The sequence below is a fragment of the Primulina huaijiensis genome, unplaced genomic scaffold (genome assembly GCF_012295235.1).
Source record: "Primulina huaijiensis isolate GDHJ02 unplaced genomic scaffold, ASM1229523v2 scaffold42729_ERROPOS115676, whole genome shotgun sequence".
NCBI classification, from domain to species: domain Eukaryota; kingdom Viridiplantae; phylum Streptophyta; class Magnoliopsida; order Lamiales; family Gesneriaceae; genus Primulina; species Primulina huaijiensis.
In genome coordinates, this window is record NW_027360286.1 from 34,959 (window position 1) to 55,482 (window position 20,524).

Genomic DNA, 20,524 nt, shown 5'->3' on the forward strand with positions numbered 1-20,524 from the left:
GTGCAAGTTTTGATCGTTTTCGATTCCTCCAAAGATCTATAACAGGAATGCTGAAATCCATCTTCTTATGTGATCTTTGTAAAAAATATGAAACATGTTAAAAGAAGTAGCGTGTACAAATTGAAATTCGCGACGACCAAGAAAATTTAGATGCGTACACGACTCTCCTTCTCATCGATGGTATGAGAAACGCCTATAAATAGAGCGATTGAAGTCCCTAAACACACACCCTCATAAGAAACATTTACACCATCTATTGAGAGGGTGGAGTGCTTAGAAGGCTTCAACCGAGAAGAAAAGCAGAGAATTTCAAAGTTTTCAATGGCTGGAGGTAATTCTCGATTAAGCTTCCGCATATTGTTTTTCATATTCATGTATACGTAAAAAACATGATTTTGAGAAAAATCTCTAACATTTGGTATCAGAGCCATGATACCTCTGTCTTGAAAATATTTGATTTCATATCATTAAATTTCAAGAAAAATAATTTTAAGTTTTACGTAAGAAACTTGAAATTTAAAGGTCGGATAAGAAACTTACCTGAAAATTTGTTCTGAGAAATTTCTTCTTGATTGCAGTTTAAAGTTCTTCTTTGAATCTTGAAAATTAAATAAAATTTCTGAATTTGAAAATAGTAAAAAAAAAATTTGGAGCAAAATATTTTCAAAGAAGTTGTAGAAGGAAGGTGAAGAAACCTTCGAATGCTAAATAATGAATTCTGAATGCAAAGGTTTAACGTGCATGTTTTATGAATTATTAGAAAGACAATCAATTCAAAATTAATTAAGGGGACCACGCCTATTTATAATTGATTGAATGTGTCGTATAATTCAATTGTATTTATTTATTATTATTATTTTTTATAATAATTATGCGGGACCCACATGTTTATAACAATTCGATTTTTATTATTATTGTTTTTAAAATAAAAATAATAATAATAAATAAATACATAAACAATGATTAATGTGTTATTAAGTTATATGTATAATTCGGTATACATATAACATTTGATCAAATAATTTGTACACATTAAAAAATTCGACGTAATTTCTAATACATGTTTATAAATTATTTTTGCATGTTAGATAAAATATCAAATATTATGGATAAATGTTTAATGTGTACATGCAAATTTAATATTATGTTTGCATTTATTTTTTGATGTTTTTAAATGCAAATTGTATTGAAAAATATTTTAGTAAATTAATATTCTAATTATGTTCATATTAAATTATATTGAGTTGTTTATAATTTGAAATGAACATATCAAGTAAGATATGAATATAATAAAATAAAATATTTCAGATATTCACAAATGAACAAATAATTCTCACTTTATCACTACTCTGATAAAAGAGAAAAACTGATGAGTAGCCCACATTTTCACGTAAATGTGATCCTCACTTTATCATTACTCTGATTGAAGAGAAAAACTGATGGGGAACATATTTGTTCATATTAAGTAAAAATGTGAATATAAAGTTATTTAATGAAAAGTTTTGGCTTATAAAGATTCACATAAATGTGGATAATTAAAGTGAATAATAATTATAAGGTGACGTGAGAAAACATGATCTGGGGGAGTTCTTCATAAATCGGTTTAAACTGCCTTGATTAGCCACTGGTCTCCCTGAGGAACGTTTTAGATATTTAAAGGGCCTTAGCACTACCTATCTTTCCTGGGAGCACTATTGGAAAATGTTGATTATGTTACTAAATAGTTATTATAAAAAGTATTAAAGTAAAACTAAAATTTTGTCCAGTGAACCGTATAATTTTAAATAATCGAGGAATAGTCACATCATCCTTAATTATGGAAAATTATGCATTAAGTGGATTTGGATCAAATAATGGACATCAATTGTAATTAATTATATAAACATAATAAATTTTACTCCACAGGGATTTTTATTATATTTATATAACTAATTAGGTTAAAATATCAAATTATATTTTACTTAATTTACCCACAGGAGTTAAGGAAAATACATTTTGATAGTTTTATCATAAAGTTACAGAAAAATCTTATTGAATTAAAATTTTGGCCCACAGGCAAATTTTATGTCACTAGATTTTTAAAAACATGAATTACATTGATAAAACATGATATTGTCTCAAAATTTTAAGCATATGATATTTTGTGCAGTTATGCAACCTGCGAGTTTTTCTGATATGAAATGTGACATTCCTGAACTAAAGGGCGATAACTATAAAATATGGAAAGAAAGAATTCTTCTACAATTGGGGTGGATGGATATTGATTATGCTATACGGAAAGACGAACCATCTGCTATTACTGAAAACAGCATTCCGGATGATGTTGATCTTTATGAAAAATGGGAGCGATCTAATCGACTCTGCGTAATGTTCATAAAGACCAAAATATCTGCTGGTATGCGTGGTTCTGTCGACCAGCATAATAATGTCAAAGAATTACTGAAGGCTATTGATGAACAGTTTCAGTCTTCAGATAAAGCACTAGCAAGCACCTTAATTATGGAATTCTCTTCATTAAGGCTCACCAGTGTGAGAGGTGTGCGAGAGCACATAATGAAAATGCGGGATATAGCGGCTCAGCTAAAGACACTTGAAGTGGAAATGTCTGAAAATTTTCTTGTGCACTACATTTTATGCACACTTCCACAGCAATATGGACCCTTCAAAATTTCCTGCAACACACATAAGGATAAATGGTCAATTAATGAATTAATGACCATGTGTGTTCAAGAGGAAGGAAGGCTGTTGATGGAAACAAGTGATAATGTATTTATGGTTACACAAGGAAAGTATAAGAAGCAAGCCAAAGTCAAGGGAAATGGGAAAGGAATAATTCTACCTCAACCTGACATTAAGAAAGAATCCAAGTGTTTCTTCTGTAAAAAAACGAGACACATGAAGAAGGATTCCAATAAATTTAAGGACCGGCTTGAAAAGAAAGGTATTCCTACTTCATTTGTCTGTTATGAATCTAATATGGTTGATATAATTTATAACACATGATAGATTGATTCTGGTTCTACAATCCATGTTACAAATACCTTGTAGGGTATGCAAAACCTAAGGAAGCCAATAGAAAATGAACGGAGCATCTATTCAGGAAACAAGATGTATTCGCATGTGAAGGCTATTGGGACTTGCTGCCTAGTGTTGAATAGTGGTTATATTTTAAAATTAGAAAATACATTTTATGTTCCTAGTTTTTCTAGGAATTTAATTTCAGTTTCAAAACTTGTACCACTTGGTTATTAATTTCAGTTTTTGGATAAATCAATAAATTTATTTTATAAATCTAATCTTATTGGAAATGGTACAATGGTTGATGGTCTTTTCTCTATTTATTTACAAAATAATAACACCACTATGCATGTTCAAGGAGGTATTAAAAGATGTGTTATAAATGAAGATTCCTCTATATTATGGCATCGGAGATTGGGACACATCTCCATAGAGAGGATTAAAAGATTAGTAAATGATGGAGTACTCAATACTTTAGATTTTACTGATTTTGAGACTTCTGTGGATTGCATTAAGGGAAAGCAGACTAATAAGTCTAAAAAGGGTGCCAAGAGGAGTACAGAAATATTAGAAATCATACATTCAGATATTTGTTGTCCAGATATGGACATGCAAAGTCCGAAATACTTCATCTCCTTCATTGATGATTATTCACGATACATGTATATCTACATGTTTCATAATAAAAACGAATCACTTGAAGCCTTTAAGGTTTTTAAGGCTGAAGTGGAGAAGCAATGTGGAAAACATATTAAGATCGTGAGAACTGATAGAGGTGGAGAATATTACGGTAAATACACTGAGAATGGACAAGCACCTGGTCCGTTTGCGAAGTTTCTCCAAGAACATGGGATTGTTGCCCAATATACTATGCCTGGTTCTCCGGACCAGAATGGCATAGCTGAGAGGAGAAACCGAACATTATTGGACATGGTGAGGAGCATGTTAAGTAGCTCCAAACTTCCTAAATCCTTGTGGACTGAAGCTCTTAAGACAGCTGTGTATATATTAAACCGAGTTCCAACTAAAGCTGTCCCAAAGACACCATTTGAGTTATTAAAAGGTTGGAAACCGAGTTTGCAACATATACGCGTTTGGGGTTATCCTTCTGAAATAAGAGTTTACAACCCACATGAAAAGAAACTGGACCCAAGAACTATAAGTGGATATTTCATTGGGTATGCCGAAAAATCCAAAGGGTACAGATTCTATTGTCCATCTCACAACACTAGAATTATGGAATCAAGAAATGCAAAATTTCTTGAAAATGAATTGATTAGTGGGAGTGATCATGACATAGTTTTTGAGAAAGATCACATTAATGCACAACCCTCTTATTCAAATGATAGATTGGTCGTTATTCACACCCCTCAAGACCAAATGGGTGTTAGACAACCAGTTAATGAAGTTCCACAAATCGCTGATGAAAATCAAGTAGATCAAGTTGTTAATGAAGAACAACAAGAAATTGTTGATCAACCAAACAACCTTAGGAGATCTACTAGAATAAGAAAATCAGCAATATCTAGTGATTATGTTGTGTATTTACAAGAATAGGATTTTAACATCGGAGCCGAAAATGATCCTGAAACGTTTTCACAAGCCAGGAGTTGTAATGAGTCAAAACTATGGTTTAATGCTATGAAAGAAGAGATGAATTCTATGGCAGTTAATCGAGTCTGGGATCTTGTTCAGTTGCCTGATGGTGTAAAAGCCATTGGATGTAAATGGGTTTTCAAAACAAAGAAAGACTCATTAGGCAACATTGAAAGGTATAAAGTAAGACTCGTTGCTAAAAGATTCACTCAACAGGAAGGAATCGATTATAAGGAGACTTTTTCTTCTGTATCTAAAAAAGATTCTCTTCGTATCATTCTAGCATTGGTTGCTAATTTTGACTTTGATTTGCAACAAATGGATGTGAAAACAGCTTTTCTTAATGGTGAACTAGAGGAAGAGGTTTATATGAAACAACCTGAAGGATTCTTCTCTAGTAATGGTGAGCAATTGGTTTGTAAGCTTAAGAAATCTATATATGGATTGAAACAAGCTTCCCGTCAATGGTATTTAAAATTTCATGATGTTATCTCTTCATTTGGATTCGTTGAGAACCCCATGGATCAATGTATATACCAGAAGGTCAGTGTGAGCAAGATTTGTTTTCTTATTCTATATGTAGATGATATATTACTTGCAACCAGTGATAAGAGTTTGTTATATGAGGTGAAACAATTTCTCTCTAAAAATTTTGATATGGAGGATATGGGCGATGCATCTTATGTCATTTGCATTAAGATATATAGAGACCGAATTAGAGGTATTATAGGTCTGTCTCAAGAAACCTATATCAACAAAGTTTTAGAGAGATATTGTATGAAAGATTGTTCACCAAGTATAGCTCCCGTTGTGAAAGGCGATAAATTCAATTTGAGCCAATGCCCAAAGAATGATCTAGAGCGGGAACAAATGAAAAACATTCCTTATGTTTCTGCTGTCGGAAGCGTGATGTATGCTCAGGTTTACACTAGACCTGACATTGCATTAGTTGTTGGGATGTTGGGAAGATATCAGAGTAATCCAGGTTTAGAACATTGGAAAGCTGCAAAGAAAGTAATGAGGTACTTACAAGGGACCAAAGATTATATGCTTATGTTCAGACGAACTGAGAATTTGGAAGTAATTGGCTACTCTGATTCTAACTATGCTGGCTGTATTGATTCAAGAAAATCCACTTCAGGATATATTTTTATGCTAGCTGGTGGAGCTGTATCTTGGAGAAGTGCAAAGCAGACATTGACTGCTACTTCCACTATGGAAGCTGAGTTCGTATCTTGTTTTGAGGCATCCTCACATGGTGTATGGTTGAAGAGTTTCATTTCAGGGCTTAGAATTATGGATTCTATATCTAGGCCATTAAGAATATATTGTGACAATTCAGCTGCTGTTTTTATGGCTAAAAATAACAAAAGTGGTAGTCGAAGCAAGCACATCGACATTAAATATTTAGCCATACGAGAACGTGTTAAAGATAAGAAGTTACTTATCGAGCACATTAGCACTGAATTGATGATTGCGGATCCTTTGACTAAGGGCATGCCACCATTGAAATTTAAGGATCATACAGAAAGAATGGGACTTGGTTCCTTTATGTAATTTTGTTGTAAGAACATAATGAAACTATGATGTGATATTTTCTCGTATTTGTTGTGTACACATTCATTGATTTGAGAAATATCAATAAAGTTGGACCTCGAATAAACATAAAGTTTATTCATTAAGTTATACAGTTTGAGATACATAATGCATTGTAATACATGGAAGATAATATTCGTTTTAAGATGACCTATCGCCATGATTCATGTATTTTATTTTCTCCTATAGTAAATGAGATATATGTGTCAAGTGAGAGAATGTAAAAAATATGACACATGTTAAAAGAAGTAGCGTGTACAAATTGAAATTGGCGACGACCAAGAAAATTTAGATGCGTACACGACTCTCCTTCTCATCGATGGTATGAGAAACGCCTATAGATAGAGCGATTGAGGTCCCTAAGCACACACCCTCATAAGAAACATTTACACCATCTATTGAGAGTGTGGAGTGCTTAGAAGACTTCAACCGAGAAGAAAAGCAGAGAATTTCAAAGTTTTCAATGGCTGGAGGTAATTCTCGATTAAGCTTCCGCATATTGTTTTTCATATTCATGTATACGTAAAAAGCATGATTTTGAGAAAAATCTCTAACAATCTTTTGAATTGTCGTCGATGGCATTATCGTTTGGAAGAACAAATATTTGTGGGAGTGTAACGAGTCCTGCATCGACTCGACTGGTCCCTTGACATAGGAACAGTCGGGTTTGTATACTCATCTCATTTATTATATTCATTATCATCGTCATTGGATAATCAATTTTATCATCATCCACATATTCGTCCGAGGATTGGATATTCAAATTATATCCAAATATCTAATTATGTATGTATTGCATTTTCTCAAATTTGAATTATTTAGAGTAATATATGAATATTTAATAAATTGTTGATCATAATATAGAATAAAAGGTAAATATAAAAATTAAGAAATTAAACAATGAAAAAATAACAAAATATTATAAACAATTTATTCTAATATCATTATCATTAAAAAAAAATACCAGTATGTAATAATAATTTTTTCATTCTATATAATTAATATCATTCAACAAAAATATGTTAGAATTAGCACCTTAATCATAACCAAAAAATCATATACAACAATAATAATATATTAATTTAATCAAATATTGGAGTCGGGTTTGGATAAGATTATTTAAGACTTGCCTTCACCCTCAAAGCCGATTATCTATTTATTTGATGGAGTCATATTCTCCTTCATTCGAGTCGAGTATTCGGATGGAATATATATTTTCTTTGGCATTGAATCGGGCGAATTCGTTGACTTGGCTGGTGATGTTTTCGTTCAAAATGTTGGTCCCATTGTCAACGGAGAAAAAAATCTTTGGAAAATGCCCATTCTTAGATTTGCATCTCAAAATGGAATCAATATATAATATAAATAATAGAGTGATGGTGCATGAATAAAATAAAATTTAATAAATAATCTTTAATATATAATTATTATCTAATTTGAAATTCTTTTAAAAGTCAAAAAAATTTACACTTGGAATATGTATTAAATTTAGCCCTTGTTCCCATCGGCGAAGAGACGCAAATTTATTACCTTTGTTCGTCATCTTCATTAAATCTAACGGATCAACGATTTGATAGACCACTCCGAATGATTGTGGGGAATCGCATCTTGCCAACTACGCCGCCTACTCAAATAGTACTGCCAACAATTTTTCTCGTTTCCTTGCCACCCACACAGCGAGAGGGGATTCGAAGAGCAAAAGGCAGCGAGAAACATGGGTTTCTTTTCATTTCTTGGAAGAGTGCTCTTCGCTTCGATCTTCATCTTATCTGCATGGCAAATGTAATCCATATCTCTTTTTCCGATTTTTTTCCTCTGTTTGTTAATTGGATATGTTGTATATTTAGATATGTATGCTTATTTTAGTGCATATTTATTGATTTGAAACTCTATATGGAGAATTTTCTTGTGGTTTCTGATCTAAATCTTTTTGTGCAGGTAATTTTTTTAAAATAATTTTTGAATGCGAAGATGAAAAAATTATATCTTTCTCGAGTTAGTTCTTTTTGCTAGAAGATTGGTCTTGCTGTTTATTTTTATATTGGTAGATTGAAGTAGTGCGAAGGATTGGAAAAGACGTGACTTTTAAATGGATCTTGTGTTTTTGGAGAGTGCTGAGGTACCATGTTTGAAGTTTTCGCTAGTAGCTTATCTTGCTTCTTGACGAGCCTTGCGTTTTTGTAAATTTAATTTGGGCAATTGGGATTGTGGTTTTACTTCAGGGGATCCATGTAGAGTATCTTATCTTATGAAAAAGGGGAAGGAAGAAGTGTAGAAAGTCGTTTTCAGATAGAAGCTATGCATTTAGTTGAAGTTATTATGAGCTTAAGACATGTGGACCGTGGATAGCTCCTGCGCATCTCGTATTGGTTCCAGATCTATAGATGTAGGAGATCTTTGGATGAGGAATTTTTTTTAGCTGTGCACTTTTTCTCCCAATTATTAAGCTCGGTTTCAATCAAGTATGCATATAAAGCTTTCTTATTGTTTTATTTTATATAATCTTTCACGAATCCATCTTCCTGGATCCATATTTGGGCTGCTAATTAACCACTAAATGACTAAAAGGCTATAACAACTCTGACTTAACAATGCAGCCAATGAATAGGGAGTTTAAGGAACAGATGGATGAAATTACTAAATGGTTTTGCCTCAAAGTTCATTCTGGGTCTGGTGTCTGTTCTTCCATGGCAAAAATCCCTTGTGTTTTTCTCCATCGCAGTATTATATAATCATGTAAATTTGGTCGTATGCAGTAGCACCTTTTTTTTGCGTGCTTATTTAATGATTGATTGAAGTACGGTTAATGTGTGCACTGAAAATTCTTGCAACTTGTAGTTTAGTTTTTTCTTCGTTAGATAACTCTTTTCTATCGAGTGCCTGTTGACCCCCCATCCCCTCCTCTCTCCTTTCAAGGAATAGAATATAATTTAGATTCACCACTGAGCAAACTTTTTTCACATACCAAATATTTTTTTAAAAGTTTTTGCATTTGAAGTGCTATGAAGTTTTAGTGAATTTAGGAATTAGCATTTGTTGAGCATATGACATCATTTAGATGGACTAATTCTTTCAGAAATTTTGTCCTAGTATAAGGTGAAGGCAGTGGTTTCCTGAGAAGTTATTAAATAGAATTACCAATAATTACTATTTAATCGCTTTAATTTGTTCGTCCGAGTGAGTTTTTTAGTCCAAAATACTAGTGAATAGAAGGTGGGAAACCAGTGGTAACACAGCAGAATCCTGAAAGACCCAAGTCATGGAAGATGTTTTTTTGCTGCTGATGTCAGCGTTAAACATGGTTTCCAGGCAAAGACAGTGTAGACTGGCAAGAAAAGGCAGTCTAACAATTACTGAATGTGACTTTTGGAATCATAATGCCAGAATTAAGCAAGAATTATATATTGGATTTGCCGTTTAGGCTAATTATGTTTCATTGATAAGATTGTCAGACATTTACACCCTTTAGTTTTGGTATTTTTATATGTTGTGTATGATGTACATCCTCATAATTTCCAGTTTGCGTACATCTTTTTTTATGTCGCTTTCTACCAATGTGGCTTGCATTTTTTAGGTTCAACGAATTTGGAGAGGATGGTGGACCTGCGGCAAAAGAATGGGCTCCAAAGCTCGGGCTTGTCAAGAAGTCCATCGAGGGAAAAATCGGGAAAAACCATTTGTACTTTGATGTAAAGCCTCTAGTATTCTTGTTCCTCAATCCATTCATTAATAGTGTTGCTCCAAAAAAAAAAGGAAAAAGAAACTATTGTTCTTTCATCATTCTGTGTATGTTGATTATGGTTATGTACGTTTTGCAGGCTAGGACTTTTGTTGCTACCTGTATTTTTTTGAAGGGATTTGGAGGTCTTTTATTTGTTCTAGGCAGCAGTTTTGGCGCTTTTCTTTTGGTAAGATCTTCTGGTCCTACACTAACTTTGATTTGAAGGAGTTCCATCGTTGCCCAATGTGTTTACTTACTTTCTTATCGATGATGCAGATGTTCTACTTGATCTTGACGACTCCCATCTTGTATGACTATTACAACTATGGTATTGGCGAGCCAAAATTTTTCACACTCTTGCACGAGTTCCTCCAGGTAATGTTGAAACCATCGTACCCATAACAAAAAACCAGATACTAATTTTGGTACCATCTCCCCTATGATGGCTTTTTGCCTCAACTGTCGTCGCAACTATCTGTCATATTAAGGTGGGTTCCCATGCACAGAGAAGAGAAAAAAATAGACCACTTCATAAAGAATCAGCTCCTGGATTCAAGCATACAGAAAGATCAAACGCACTATAAAATCACTTCGTAATTTTTTTTTTTTGTATCATTTATGATCTCTGGCTCTGAGTGATTTGATTTGGCTTTTATTGGCAGTGTGTGGCATTTCTTGGTGCATTGCTTTTTTTCTTGGGAATGAAGAACTCAATTTTGAGGAAGCAACAGAAAGAAAAAGGCCCCAAAACCGAAGGCATCTTGATAGTGAGATAAGAAAAACAGACTTAGGATTGGAATGAAGTGCAGTTAGTTAACAAATCGACTTTTTTGATGTTGCCTTCTATGATGTTTTCTATTTCATTCAAAGTCGATTTTGATCCAGCACAAGTATTGGTTATCCCTTGTTGGAAAAGGGTTCAAATACATGGATATCATCAACCTTACGATTCTTCTTTTCATGTTTCTTCTCAATACACTGTCCATCATTGGATTGCATCTATTCCTGTTTTGAGGTTGAATCTGAGAATGAGTATTCAAGTGATTATCATGCTTCACATTTTTTTTACTTTAATTGTTAAGTTTTAGGGGCAAAAACATCTATAACCAGCATGTCAATGAAGGGGTGAATTCACAAGAAATTTCGAACTTAATCGTGAAAATTTAATATTCTTTTGGGATTGCTCGGCCCTATCTCCCTTTTTAAGCCCGACCCATTAAATACATGTTCAAAATTCAAAGGGTCTAATTATATTGATAAATTTTTTTTTTTACGATGAAAATCTTGTAATTTATGGAGAACGGAAAATATTTTTTATTACAAGATCAATCAACCAAAAAAAAAAAGAACCACACTCCCAAACAAAAGTAGAATGAGACGAAGAAGCAAAAGATGCAATAACGTGAGCAACACAATTCGCAGAACGTCGAGCATGACTAAGAGTGAGATTTCCATGAAGAGCCAGAAGTCGTCTGATATCTAGTGCTAAGACCCGGCATATTAATAATTGTTTTCGATATCTATTAAAATGTAACACAGGTAGGGCCCATTAGGGTATGATCGGGTCCGGATCCAACCCGAGTCCATTGCCGTTCCTGAGTCACTTAATTTTTTTTCCAATTAACACGATTTAAATTCAGGCAGCCGAGGCAGGTGGATAAATGAAGCAATAGCTTTACGTTCTTCTTTTTCTTCCACTGATCACCGTCCCATGGTAAGCACTAAAAATCGTCTGACGAAATTATTTTGGAGTTTATTGACCGGAATTTTCTTCTGATGCACTCAGGATTACGTTAAAACGGTTGTTCCCTCTCAACTCCTCGCCGAGCGGGGCTCCAACCTCGTTGTAATAAACCCAGGTACGAACAAAATCGTTGTTTGCTTTCGATTCTTAGTTTTAATTCTTCTGAAAAAATTATGATTTTTTTTTGTGTGGTTGATTTAGGTTCAGCTAATGTAAGAGCAGGACTACCACAACAGGATGCGCCGTTAACTATTCCGCATTCCATTGCTAGACGCACATCGCAAGTGCCTAAAAAACGTTCAAGATCTGGTAACTGATTTGTTTTCTCAGATGTCGAGAGTTTTTAGCTTAGAGCTTTGATTTTTATCACTTGCCTCAATTTTTATCCGCGTCTTGCAGTTGCTTAATTCTCGGGTTACCACGACGCAACACATGGAACGGGAAAGGGCTTATGATATTGTTAGTTGAAAATTTTAAAATAAGTTCACTGATTGGAAGATTCAAGAATCTGCCTTTTAAAATAAATTTATTGGAAGATTCAAGAATCTGCCTTTATGTGTTCGTTGTTCTCATGTACTGGTATGGTGCCTTTATATATGTCAAATCATCAGATTGCATCATTACTGAAAATTCGGTTTTTGGATGAAGAAGTGGCCAACAATCATTACCCTCAGAAGGTAATGTCTTTGCAGAGAAATTGTATTATTAACTGGATTTTTTTCTAAAATTTTGGTATATTGGTGTTTTGCGTTTCTGTTGATCATAAAGGTTATTGGGATAATAGTTTGAAATCTTTATTTTGCAGATGGGTCGTGTGGATGCATTTCCTTCTCAAAGTAAAGACAGAAAAGAGACTGTTATTCCATGGGCTGACATGTTTGAAAAAGGCATGTATTCATCTTTAGCGGATGTAAAATAGGATACTTGGGTGCTTCGCTTGCATACTTGTCCTTATTAAGTCTTGCTATCTATCAAGAACTGTTCTTTATTTATGATGCTACAATTGTACTTTTTTGGAAAAGCATATTAATGTTATCTCTAAAAACCATATGTGTGCTCGGCTGAATAGTGCAATTTGGCCACTGCATAATCAGTTTGATGACTCATGGTGGTTAGTCTATTACTCCCAAAAATTGTTGCTTAGATTTTTAGCCTTATCTGATTCATTGGATTGTGAAGTTCTGGCATGTGCTTGTGTTTGGTAGTTATTTTTTTTTATATATTTAGTTAACAAGAATTGTGTTGAAACATATTGTTTATGTTCCTCCGTTATGGTTTTGCACATGTGGAATTTAGAAACACCAATCAGTTGTTTCTACGATAGTTAAACTCATTATATTTTCCCATTGTTATTTTCCTTAATGCTTACTTGACAGTATAGCTTTGTTTTCCTCTAGCTTCTATCTAAAGAATGTTAATTATTCTGTCGAGTGGCTTGAGTTTGGGAGTCAGATCTTATTTTTCTTTTCAGCTATTGGTTTTAGTTGTTTACTAGTGATTCATTGTCATTTATATTGGGTATATTTTAATTTTATTCATATTACTCTGTGTTCATTTGATTTATTTGGTTGAAGGATTTTGGTACTTCTCATGTGGTTTCTGGGATTTGCATGCAGATCCAGATACATGATATTAATTACTTCATTTGATTGTAAATGTTTCAGAAATTTTTTTATTGATCTGCCAATTGATATTGTTTGTTTCTGCAAGGTGGCTGTGCACTTACTTAAGTCCCATGTAGTGACAACACTCTGATTCATTTCCTTCTGCATTATTACGTGGTGTCATGGGACAGTCTGTCACTTCTTTAGTCTACTGATTGAAAAATTGTTTAAATTTATTTTAAAGCATCAATAACAATGTTATTATAGGTGATTCACCGGGACCTGGAGAAGCACTGATCCAGAAGGAAGGTAAAGCAAATGAGGAAGACAGTTTCACTGAGCCTAAGTACAGGGAGTACATTTGTGGTGAAGAAGCTCTTAGAATATCTCCAAGTGAACCATATGTCTTGCGCCGTCCTATTCGCAGAGGTCACCTTAACATATCTCTTCATTATCCTGTGCAGCAGGTACCGTCTTTCAATATTTATGATTGTATGATACTAAGATCCTTCTGCAGTCCTATGAACGTTTTATGTTAAATTAACCTCGGGAGGGTTGGTTTTTAGAAGGTCTGCTTGTTATGGTCATCTGGCATCAGTCCTCTGTTACTTTAGTAATTCAATTTATCACTTTCAAGTTTCAACTACTACATGAAATTTATGACAGTGTAGCCAAATCCATTTCATCACATGCTACACAAGGAAACTTTATTTGAAATTTTTTTTTAAATGTTTTGTTAAAAGTAGATGTTTTCGTCTTGGGGATATGCTGTCCATCTGGGATCGGATTTTGATTGATAAACTTCACATTCCTCGCAGTCAAAGACATGCGTATTTTTTTATCATTGTGCTCCCTGATTCATTTGATAGTCGAGGTAATTATAGCATATTATTTCGTATTTTATCTGGGTGCTTGGTCGAATTGCTAAATGCAATATGATAATTTTTCTTCTATTACTTGCTAAAAATAAAATTTTTGTGCTCAATGCTTCAATTCTTGATAGCATGGGGCATCTCTTGTCCGTGCATATCTGTGCTGTATTCACATATGCTGTTCTGTTTACTATCGTGTTTGCTCATATTGGCTCAGTTTGGCTCAAATCACTCTTATAATGGGCTTTCAAAGTCCTATCTTATTGGTTATTTTGTTTTGCTTGAAATACTTAGATGTTTATTTAGGGTTACATCATGAATGTCAGAAGATAGATTATTTTGCTGTCAAAATATTTTTTCGTTGAGAACTTTAGCTGCTTGGAAGGAGATGAATTTCAACTTTAAGATCCATTGTAGAATAACGTAACAATGTCTCTGCCTTTTACAGTCACTTGTAATTTCTTATATCAAGTGATGTGTTGCATCTTCTGGGATATACCATTTAACGGTAAGGGAACCTGAAACAAATTGGAGGATCTTTGTATTTATGCTCTATTTTTAGCTTTTTTGGCATATGCTAGCTATAAAAAAGGAAAAACTCTCAAGTAGAATAGAACAAACCTCTCTTCCACCGCAGAAATGAGACCCTCGGTTAGAGCCACTCCACCAATCTGAAGAATTGAATAATGTCATGCTCCCATTCAAGGATGCTCGAAATCTGAAGAGAATAAAGGGGAGAACTCACGAGTTGCATGCTACAGAACAACTTTCTCTGCAGGTCTATACGCCCTACAATTTTCGAAATTCAAAGAAATCAAACAGAAGCAGATTATACAACCATCCAATTTCATTAATGGCAGGTTCTTAAACAGAGAGGTTTGTTCTATTCTACTTGGAAGTTTTTTCTTTTTTATAGCTAGCATATGCAAAAAAGCTAAAAATAGAGCATACATACAAAGATCCTCGAAATTTGTTTCAGGTTCCCTTCCGATACATTTTTCTCATACATCTTTCAATATAAGGCTATACGATATTGTCATATTACTTGCCTGAACTTATCATTTAGCTCTATGCTTTCTCTCCCAGGGTATTGCATGCTATTCCCTCTCATGAAGCTATTGATACAGTGGAGGTTTGTAGTTCTTGTCTCAGAAATTAGCTACTATAAAATGCACATTATACTCGAATTAGGAAAGCCTAGAAATCTTGAAAAATGTAAGCAAATTCCCATCGAAGGCATTGTCTCTGATGTTATGTATTAACCTAAACCACAAAAAAAGACTACTAGAAACATGCTATGTAAATCCTTTTTATGTTTATAGAATCTCGGTGTTGATTAATTATAGAAGTGCCGAGTACTGTCGAGAGAGAATCAATTGTGATGTGTTTTATTTGAATTTATTTCGCTCGTCCCTTATGATGATGGGTTTCTACGAAATGCTCAACTACTGTCATCAATTTGATTTATGCAACACTGACAGGGTTTTGCAATCAAGAACAAATCCTGCTTGTGTCATGGAAAGGTGGAGTGATATGAGTTCTTGCTATACATGTACTTTGTTTCTCCAAAATAACTCACAAGTTCTTTTGTAAACATGATATAAGACAAGTTTTTTTTCCCTATTCATTAGTACAAAAATGATACGACTTGGATGCTCACATTCATGCATGGTGTTCAGTAGTATCTGCTCAAGAGTAAGTGCTGCCATTAACTTGCCATGTCATCCTGGTGCAGATACTGGGTGTCCTCGATTTCAAGCGAGATGCCTGGACACATCGCGATGACCTGATCAAGAATGGGAAGCGGTTACAAGGATTCTTATTTTCTTCCAATCCACGTGTTACATAAATTCTTGACCTGTGATGCACATATTATTACCCTATTTCCAGGTTAGTTCTGAGAGAAGTATTCATTGCTTTTTAAGAATTGCAAGTTTTCTTTACAATCCAAATTAATCGTAACCGTTGGTAGTTTGAGAAGATTCTAGTTCACGTAAACATGAGAATAGGCATGAGCCAGACACGTCATTACATGCTTACAACAATATTTGTGTTCATGTTATTTTCAACACCCTCTCTCTTCTTTAACGACCTTTGACCGAAAAGAATTTGATTCTGCCCTTGACTATTTTCTCCCACGCGTGTAATCCACGTGCCCCATAGCTATAAACCCCCAACCCCATTCCACCACCAATCTCTATTCCTCCTCATATTTCTCTCATATGATTGCTCCCAAAAAATCAAATCAAAAGATATATGGCGGACATGGGGAATAGAGATCTGGAATCGAGGCACCAATCGAGCAGGCTGCAGAGGAAGGCTCCGGCTTCAATACAGATTAGTCCGGCGAAGGAATGGAAAGTGGCGATACCTCTCTTATCGCCGTTGGTCCAGTCGCCGATTTTAAACGATGTGACGGATGAGACAAAGTCATGTTGTGTTAACGGGCAGACGAAGGTGGCGACTGTGGTAGAGAAGCCAGTGGTGGTTGCGAAGCTATGGCTGCACCCGGCCCAACCTTTTGGTTACGAGGTCGCTCCCATTTTGCCTTTTGGCTGTACAGGAAATTTTGATAGATAGTTGGATCACATTTTCCATTTTTCGTTTTTGTTTTTACGTACAGAGTCCAATGAAAACTGGATTTTCTTCATTCGTTGGCGTTCTGCGCTATGCGGCCTTCTAATCAAATTATTAATTTGAATTACATTCTACATTTATATATATTTATTTGTATAAGTTTTTTGTTTTTGCTGAATATCACAGGAAATTTGAGTTCAACCAATTCGGCTAGAATACATGCTCTCCATGTTTTAAGATTTCATTTTGCATGTGCAATAATGATTCAGCACTTCCTTCTAACATAATTCAAAAAGGCTAATTAACGATTCGAATCTCATCCCTGCAATTCAACTCCTCCGAGCAAATATTGTTACAGTGAAACTCCATATATTTGAAAGACAGAAAAGCTAAAATGGTATGATCCTCTAAGTTTATCTATTATGAATTTTAGTCTTTGAATTAGTCAAAATTGCGTCTTATCCTGTATTTTAGGTTTTTGTTAGGATTTGGTACTTTTTGGTCATAATATCAACATTGCGTCCAAAATATTGATATAACATAGAAAAATATTAGTGCGTCAAAAATATTGATATAACATAGAAAAATATTAGCACGAGCTATGGGATATGTGGCAAGTGGTTGCACCCGCCACACCTCAAACTTTCTAATATTTTTTCATATTAATAAACAAAACAAAATAATAATTAATTTTTCTTATTTTAAATGTCTTTTTTTTACATTTAACTTTCTTACAATATATATGCTAAATATTATTCATTACTATTATGATCGTTATTATTTTGAGAGTAATTGTTAAATACTATGTTAATTTTTTTTTTACATTTGACTGATTATTAATTAACTATGTTAAAAAAAATTCGATTTTGCCCCCAACCAAGAGACTCTCCCTTTTAACATGGTATCAAAATGAAATATGTGGTGCAACTTCCTCACTAGGGTGAAACAAGACCAAAAACTAAATAAAGTTTTTTTCTGTTAATTAAATGACCAGGCTCGATATAGATAAACTTAGAGGACCATTTTGACAATTTTTCCAATTTAAAAATATTATATTTGGTACAATGCGTGGTTAATTTTACATTCATTTCGGCGAGGGACAATTTAGATATGATAATTAATGTCTTCAAATCTTAATATTAATTTATTTTTATCCAATACATTTACTTCCATATTTCAAAACTAAGTCACGCATAATATAATATATTGCTTTTGAACTAGTGATGCAAGTTGATAATTGATTGATCCATCACAAAAGAAAATTTAAATAAAAGACTATTAAAAGTATACACCAGAAGTAAAGTATCAACTTGTTGTGTTGTGTTTTAAAGACACTTACGTTATATAATATATAATGAAACCCCTCTCGGGTAACCAAAGATTAGCCAAAAATTATAATCATGAAACAAATCGAATAATATTTCTATGATCACACATATGGACCTCTATGAAAATGGCTAATTAAACGTGTATGTTAAACTCCTTTGCATTATTTATATTTACGCACGTATTTTTATATTCACTTGCAAATTTATGCGATTGATTCGGAAATTTAGTTCAACAAAATCAAATCATTAATTGAAGGGAAATTAAATTTCTGATAATGTAATATGCAGTTTTTCAATTTTGTCATGTTGTTGTGTCAATTCAGTCTTATTTAGTCTAATAATTTTGATTTTTTTTATTTTCAATTTTACTCTCATGCAACACATCATTGTTATCCAATGTAATGTCATTATTTTTCGGCTTCACGTCAGTATTACTGTGAAAAAATAATTTAAAAATTAAATTAGTAGATTAACTTGTTAATTGACTGACAACATAAAAAAGACTTGCAAGTTACAGAGATCGATAAGTTTCACTTTTAACCCAATTAACCCATTCCTTTTACCATATGTATTCGAGGCCACCACTAAAAAACCCTAATTTTTAGAGTCACTAACTGACCAAAAATAACAATTAAACACATATTGATACGAAGACCAATCAATGATTTCTCTATAAAAGAATAAACGTGATAATCATACAAAGACGGAGAAAAAGATAGCATACAATACACATTTTTGTTCTTTTTTTGGGTGTAAAACATTCAATATTGTTGTTCTTGATTCTCTTCCAGGGTCTTCTTTCTAAGGCCACTTATATAATCATGACTATATATCCTCAGATTTCTATAGATATTTTTATTTAAATTATTCATCTTTATTATAACACCCTTTCCTTTACGCCTTCTCCTGATCCACGAACTTCTATATCCATATTTTTATTTGTTTTTGCCTCTTAATTTAAAATCGGGGTTTTTTTAGCTGAACTCTATAGAAGAAAACAGAATCTAGGGTTTCTTGAATTTAGCTCATATGTAAAGAGAGGAAAAAGATCGAAAACCAGAGATCAGCAGGGAAAATTATTAAAATATCTTCTTCGTAAATTTAATAGGTAACAGATTGATCAAATCTTGCAAGTCTGGCAAACCGGTGGTGGTCCGGTGTTCCCGTAGGCTTTGCAGGGGTTGAGCCAGTAAACTTGGTTAGCGATAAGCTAGAAATGGATCTCTCCGGCAATGAAAAGAGTGGAGGAGGAGGAGGAGGACGCAGCCAAGATGATGACAAAGAGGAGATGAGGGAAGGCGCTGTTGAGGTAGTCAACCGCCGGCCGCGTGGCAGGCCCACCGGTTCAAAGAACAAGCCGAAGCCGCCGATTTTCGTGACCCGGGACAGCCCCAACGCTTTGCGTAGCCATGTTATGGAAATCACAAGCGGAACTGACGTAGCCGAGAGCATAGCTCAGTTCTCCCGGCGCCGCCAACGTGGAGTCTGCGTGGTGAGCGGCAGCGGCTCAGTTGCAAACGTCACTATACGCCAGCCTGCGGCACCAGGAGCCGCAGTCGCACTGCAGGGCCGGTTTGAGATTCTTTCTTTAACCGGAACTTTTCTCCCTGGTCCATCTCCTCCGGGAGCCACTGGTTTGACCGTTTACTTGTCCGGCGGACAAGGACAGGTGGTGGGAGGAAGCGTGGTGGGGCCACTGGTGGCTGTAGGGCCTGTAATGATAATTGCAGCTACCTTTGCGAACGCAACTTACGAAAGATTGCCTCTTGAAGAGGAAGAGCGCAGTGGTGGTGCAGGTCCGGTGAGTGGCAGAGGAGCAGGGTCACCGCCGGGGATGGGACAGCATGGGATTTCAGACCCTTCAACCTTACCTGTTTATAATTTAACCCCAAATCTATTGCCAAATGGAGAGCAGCTGAATCATGATGCATATGCTTGGGCTAATCCACGGCCACCGTTCTAAGGGCCGGGCAAGGTAATTTTTCGGAAGAAAAATCCAAGAAATAAGTAATTATAATTAGAACCGGAGGCAACTTTGTCGAATTTCCATGTGTAGATGAATTAAGGCAATCTGGTGTGCCAACGATACCATGTTATAAAATGCTTACATCGATCGAGTAGAGAGTGTTTGCAACCTTGAAAAGATTATTATTACATTTTTCTTTACAAATTTGTAAAGGAAAATATAAAAATAGCTTATTTTGGAGGTGGCAAACACTCTATGAATATTACTTCTGTGTGTGTGTAATTTTGTGGTCAATTATCTAGTCAGATACGATATGAAAAATTAGTCAATATTGAAGAGAATGAAGCCTTTTTTATAAGGGAAAAAAATTGAAGATTAATCTCTAGAGAAAAGATTTTATACTTTTATCATTACTATATGTCTTTGTAATGTGTATGCATATATATTAATCTTTGAGTCAAATGTAGCAGAGGAGTTTGTAATAATAAAAATATGGTTTGCT

At 34.4% G+C, this 20,524-nt stretch overlaps 2 protein-coding genes and 1 pseudogene across 22 annotated transcripts; all 3 read left to right on the top strand.

Annotated features, from left to right (window-relative positions):
• Nucleotides 1-7,704: 7,704 nt before the first annotated feature.
• LOC140969740 (uncharacterized) lies at nucleotides 7,705-10,978 on the top strand (annotated as a pseudogene).
• A 385-nt stretch (nucleotides 10,979-11,363) lies between these two features.
• Nucleotides 11,364-16,442, top strand: LOC140969755 (actin-related protein 9-like). Of its 21 annotated transcripts, XM_073431207.1 has the most exons (9): nucleotides 11,364-11,790; nucleotides 11,877-11,984; nucleotides 12,075-12,134; nucleotides 12,287-12,352; nucleotides 12,481-12,562; nucleotides 13,547-13,746; nucleotides 15,238-15,283; nucleotides 15,633-15,674; nucleotides 15,887-16,442. In XM_073431207.1, the coding sequence occupies exons 6-9, from the start codon at nucleotides 13,598-13,600 to the stop codon at nucleotides 15,998-16,000; spliced, it is 351 nt and encodes a 116-aa protein (XP_073287308.1). In that variant the 5' UTR covers nucleotides 11,364-11,790; nucleotides 11,877-11,984; nucleotides 12,075-12,134; nucleotides 12,287-12,352; nucleotides 12,481-12,562; nucleotides 13,547-13,597; the 3' UTR covers nucleotides 16,001-16,442. The 21 variants fall into 21 exon arrangements, 4 of the variants coding, with proteins under 4 accessions (XP_073287308.1, XP_073287305.1, XP_073287304.1 ...); XR_012174000.1 differs by having other exon boundaries at nucleotides 11,367-11,790; nucleotides 12,075-12,352; nucleotides 15,633-15,703; XR_012174001.1 differs by having other exon boundaries at nucleotides 11,367-11,790; nucleotides 12,075-12,352.
• Nucleotides 16,443-18,695: 2,253 nt separating this feature from the next.
• On the top strand, nucleotides 18,696-20,524 carry LOC140969744 (AT-hook motif nuclear-localized protein 20-like). The gene has a single exon (XM_073431179.1). The coding sequence runs from the start codon at nucleotides 19,273-19,275 to the stop codon at nucleotides 20,017-20,019; it is 747 nt and encodes a 248-aa protein (XP_073287280.1). The 5' UTR covers nucleotides 18,696-19,272; the 3' UTR covers nucleotides 20,020-20,524.